We start from the raw sequence: 4,971 nt of genomic DNA, 5'->3' as shown, positions 1-4,971 counted from the left end.
TTGTCCGGGAGTGTTCAGTTGAGGCGTTTGTGTATATGAATGATGAATTGGTGCTACACACTGAAATCGACTGTGCTTTTTTTTTTCCTTCTGAAGATTCATCAAAACTATAATCTAAATTTTGAAGATATCACATGTAATGTCTTACATTATGTGTTCAGTGTCAATTCTTCTATGTACTCTGTTACCTAGAAACAAGAAAGGGTTTTTATCTGATGCAACGTTTGTCTGAAACTCTGAAGGTGGTGCTTGCGAGTACGGAGACCTTGACATATTCAGATACGTCATTCTTGAGGGGTGCAACTGGTGTAGTATTATAACCTGCTTTTGCAAAAGTTCATAATGATGTTCTATGATTAGAAATGGATCATAGACTGTGAACACGTTTCAAGCCACTTTGCTTCATGGGCTACTGGGTATAAAGTATCAGGGCTGCGAGAGTGTAGAGAAAGGAGCATCTTTAACCAGTGACACATTTCCTTGTCCAAATCTAACTTGTGTATGCTAATCATGAGTACTTCCATAATTTCAGACAAATGCTATGATTACGTCTCAACTGTTGCAAGAGACTAAACACCATGTATTTCTTTACAAGTCAGTTAGATCACCACTATAGTGTAAATCATAGGGTGGGAAAATCTTATGGCTACAGGTTTCTTCGGACGGTTTGGGGATCCCATGGATCATCATTATTTTTTGGCGTACGATATAGTGATTGGGTTCTCCGGCTCATCCAGAAACCCTGGAGGGCTTGCATCGCAACCATGGACTGGTTCTCGTCATCGGACTCCACCAAAGCAATGCCTGGCCTGGCCTCGATCATCCAAACCTCCCGGAAACCAGGGTACTGCTGGAACAGGACCTCCACCATCATGCTCGATGTCTGGTCAGCACTGTTCTGGATGAAGAGGATATTGTTTGGTGGCTCTTGTGGAGGCTTGGCAGAGCGAGAAGATTGATCACCCTGCACACAAGTAGATGAAAAAAATTACTACTTCAAAAAGAAACTCAAAGTTGCGTTGACCATATAAAATCTCCTAAAGTCTAATAAGTGATAATGTGTAAATAGTAAGTAGACTAACTACCGAAGAAAACCGCCACGTTCAATGGAAGTAAATATACTAATGCCCTTTAAACGGGTATTGTTACATCTTGAAAAATAAATAAACTGGAGGCAGAAGGTAAAAATAGCTGCCTCCAGAAATTGACAGTCACAATAAGCAAAGTATATTATTCAAGGAAATTCTATAGTGAAGAACAGTGTACTAGATGCAGCTGAACTGATCAAGACCAGAGGCCATCAAGCCCCACATATATAGTCACACGCACAGACCCACAATTGCAGACACATAGTTGCACATAGGCAATCTAAACTCATTCCTCCAAAACGTAATCAATTGTTTTGGGGGCAAAGTGTCAGTCTAACTTGCTGTCTAATCCTATGTCATCCTTGATCTCAAATTGTCAAGTAACCCAACATATAAAACCAATAGGAAACTTTGGGAGGCATGGAACTCTAAAACTAGTGCAATTATGCCATTTGGATCCACGATGACAAGCTTGTTCATGCATATGATTTGTGTGGTAATGGAAAACTGGTATCACGAAGTCACTTACATGGAGTAGCACGCAAACGAGAACATGGATGTACAGAAGACAGACGAGGAGAAGGCGGCGCGCCGGTGATGACCCAAACACGTGCCGCCGACAATTGTAGTTTCCCCAACACTACCATTTCAGATAACACATTCAACTAAGAACAATATTTTAATGAACTAGAGGATGCGCCAAGTAATTCAGCTTAATCTAACCCAATAATGATGTATGGCGCTACGACAGAACGGGCACCACTCTCGGCCAGGGAGCAGCCCGACGCGCCCCGTCCTCACTGGGATGTAGGGACATCAGGGTAAGTAGGCGAAGAGGCATCTGGACCTGCAGCCCAAGCCAAGGTTACTACATCAACTAATTGGAACATTAGAGGACAGTGAACATAGAAATTTGTAGACAAACGTATTAATGCAACTGGTGGAAAAGTAATGACATGTTCCCACTAGAGCCTAAAACGATATCTTTCATGTCAGTCCTGCCAAGTATCTATATTAGTCTACCATACTAAGTCACAGTCCATTTTCTTTTCTCTAATTATTTCGTTTGAGGCTTTTGTTGACTGCGGAGATTTATTTCTAAGCTTATTTGCGCCATGATGCCTTAAGACTCTGGACCCCATGCAATTGCAAAAGTAACATGACATGCAAGCAGATTTCACTAGATAGTGGACAAGTTCAGTTAGAGCGAAGCTTAATCAATTATTACATAAATTTTGCTAGAGGTTCAGTCGTAACCTTTGTCTTTGCATTCATTCATGTCATCCAGGGACTTATTCTTTTGATGCAGGGTGGACCCTCCTTGCAACAATCTTTGTGCTTCATCAATAGAAATTGGCTCTTATCTAATGGCCATGTATTCTATGCAATTGTAAATTTCAATGCATCAAGATAATTGTTCTTCAACCAATAATGACAAAAAGGTGTAGTAAAAAGGTACCAATATTCTATACTGCAATTTCACTACTCATTTCAGAAAGTGGTAGCACAAACCTTAAGGAGCCTGTTGATGTCTTCTTCAGAGAGCTAGCACTCGCTCAGTGACCCAGTGCTGGCTACCAGGCTGCCGCTGAGAGCCCAGGGACACCCTCCCGGCACCCTGTGTGAGCGCCAGCCACCTGGGCGACGTGGGCATCTCGCCACTGAACCCTAGGCGACGAAAATTGCACGCCAAACCTGTCCTGTCGCACGCAGCTGCAGCGGCAGTGCAACGAGGTCCTGTCCAGCTCGCCGTCGACCAGGAACACCGGGAAGGACCGACGCCGGAGAAGCTCAAGCGCCGCCGATGTCCTGGACCACCGAATCACGCGCCGGCGACGCCTTTCATTTCGCCTACCAGCATCGGCCACCTCCATTATCGTGCGCCACCGCCGAGCCGGCACGGGCTTCGCGAGGAGATGAAAGCCAGGCACCTCTCCCCGACCACCGTGAAGACCTCGGCCTTCTTCGCAAGCGAAGAGGACGGCGCCGTCGATCTTCGGTGGCGAGTCCAAGGGTGCCGCGGCCGGGACAGGCTGTTTAGAGGGCGGCGGAGGGAATGTAGGTGGAGATCTCGGCGTAGACGCCAGTGGTAGCAAGCAAGGCGGCGGCGTCGCCGGAGTTGTGGAGCGGCGGCGGCACCCACCCAGCGAATTCCCGGTGGAGCTAGGGTTATGACCGTCCTCCCTTTCCCGGTTTCCCCACCAACTAACGTTTTTCACATGGGCCTGGGCTGTCTATTGGGCCGTGTTCGTCTAGTAAGCCGTGGCCCGGCTAGGCCTTTTCTCTATTTGCTGCAAAATTTTGCCCAGGTATGATACATACCTCCCACGTTTTAGAGAGGAGTATGAATTTTTCTGGGCCTTTGGATGGACGAAAATGAAGGGCTGTTATTTATTTGAGGGTACCACAAAAGAACCCTAAAGGTAAGCTAAACTATACTCCCTCCGTTCCTTTTTATAGTGCCTATAGATTTTTGACATTTGTTTCAGAATATAAGGTTGTAGCTTAGCTTTTTTTCAATTACCCCCTCCCGTTCAGCTTCCAAATCGTTCAGCTCCCAAATCGTTCAACTCCCAAATTTGTTATGGTAAGTTAGGAAGATATGGATTTCCTAAATTTTACGTTGATCTCAAATCGTTCAGCTAGGGATCTTGTGTAAAAAATACTCTTGCGCTAATTTCCGTGCCAAAAAACTATAGGCACTATAGAATGGAACAGAGGGAGTACTATTTTTTGCCAACCTTGAGTAAGATGTTAAACTCATGGAGTAGAAATTTCTATCAAGATATTTATAGATTAAGAGATTCAAAGTCACATATAGACACAAACTCTAATACTTTCAAGTGTTACAAACTATTCTTTGGTAGGTGTGAGTTTGCCATGTTTTTGTGTTTAGTCCAGATTTAGACATAGTTTACTTAAAGACGTCTCATTGTTAACTTAATAAAAAATACACCAATTCCATGTCAACGTATATTTCTACTTTCGAATTTGTAAATTTTTAATGATAGAAATAGTAGTTGTATAAGGATTAACTTATAGTTACCAGTTTACCACCATCAACATAGTTATGTTGTTCATGTTGAGTACTTCAGAAAATCATGGTCAATCAAAATTGTATGCTAAATGTTACATCAGTTTAAATATTATTTAAGAATTAGGGACAACGATTTCTAAAGACGTAAAAGTGCTTAGTATAAATTTTTAATGAAAACTTAGTTCGTATCGCTTTGGACTGAGTAAATAGTGGCAGAGCCAATGATTGAGCAGCACAAGGCCCACAAAATCTAAAGCTGGAACAGTCGCATGCAATAGCAAAATTAAATTAGGTTCCAATGGTGGAGCCCGGGCAGCTGACCAGTCTCACCGGAAGTGGGTCAAATAAGTAGAACAACAGAGATTGCATTTTATACTTTGTGTCCAATAGCATTGTTGGATAGTCTCCAAAAATGGTATTATGACCCTCATATGAGACCTCCTAGTGCAATAGTTTGAGTAATAATTGTCTTTCCACTTGTCAAATGCGCAATGCTTGTTTTGAGTTTATAAATCTTTTGTGTTGTCTATTTCAAGATCTACTACATATTTCAGTTTTGTTATTAACATGGAATGTTAGCAATAGTTTATATTGAAATGCATCTTAGGCACATTTTCAGATGTTAAAAAAACAAAAACAAAAAAATTGCACGTAAATCTTCAAGTGGTACACGCTTACAAAGTTATTTTATGAAAAATCGACTTGCTATGTGGCACGTGTCAAAAATACAAAATCTAGCGATAAAAATAAGGCTTTTCACAAGAGAATTTTCTCTTTTTTACACGGACCGCAAAATTATCGTTTTTTTACGAAACATGACGAACACACATTTATTATGAATAGGTA

The 4,971-nt window shown here is 42.2% G+C and overlaps 1 protein-coding gene across 4 annotated transcripts; it reads right to left on the bottom strand.

Annotated features, from left to right (window-relative positions):
• Positions 1-356: 356 nt before the first annotated feature.
• Positions 357-3,197, bottom strand: LOC124683372 (protein MEI2-like 3). Of its 4 annotated transcripts, XM_047217896.1 has the most exons (5): positions 2,601-3,197; positions 2,346-2,468; positions 1,890-1,935; positions 1,618-1,696; positions 357-964 (listed from the first exon to the last, which is right to left on the bottom strand). In XM_047217896.1, the coding sequence occupies exons 2-5, from the start codon at positions 2,365-2,367 to the stop codon at positions 647-649; spliced, it is 465 nt and encodes a 154-aa protein (XP_047073852.1). In that variant the 5' UTR covers positions 2,368-2,468; positions 2,601-3,197; the 3' UTR covers positions 357-646. The 4 variants fall into 4 exon arrangements, 1 of the variants encoding a protein (XP_047073852.1); XR_006996664.1 differs by lacking the exon at positions 2,346-2,468 and having other exon boundaries at positions 1,618-1,728; positions 1,812-1,935; XR_006996665.1 differs by lacking the exon at positions 2,346-2,468 and having other exon boundaries at positions 1,618-1,935.
• Positions 3,198-4,971: the final 1,774 nt, after the last annotated feature.

Source organism: Lolium rigidum, chromosome 1, assembly GCF_022539505.1.
Source record: "Lolium rigidum isolate FL_2022 chromosome 1, APGP_CSIRO_Lrig_0.1, whole genome shotgun sequence".
Lineage (NCBI taxonomy): Eukaryota > Viridiplantae > Streptophyta > Magnoliopsida > Poales > Poaceae > Lolium > Lolium rigidum.
Note: the sequence above shows the minus strand (reverse complement) of the source record. Positions and strands in the feature narration are given on the sequence as shown.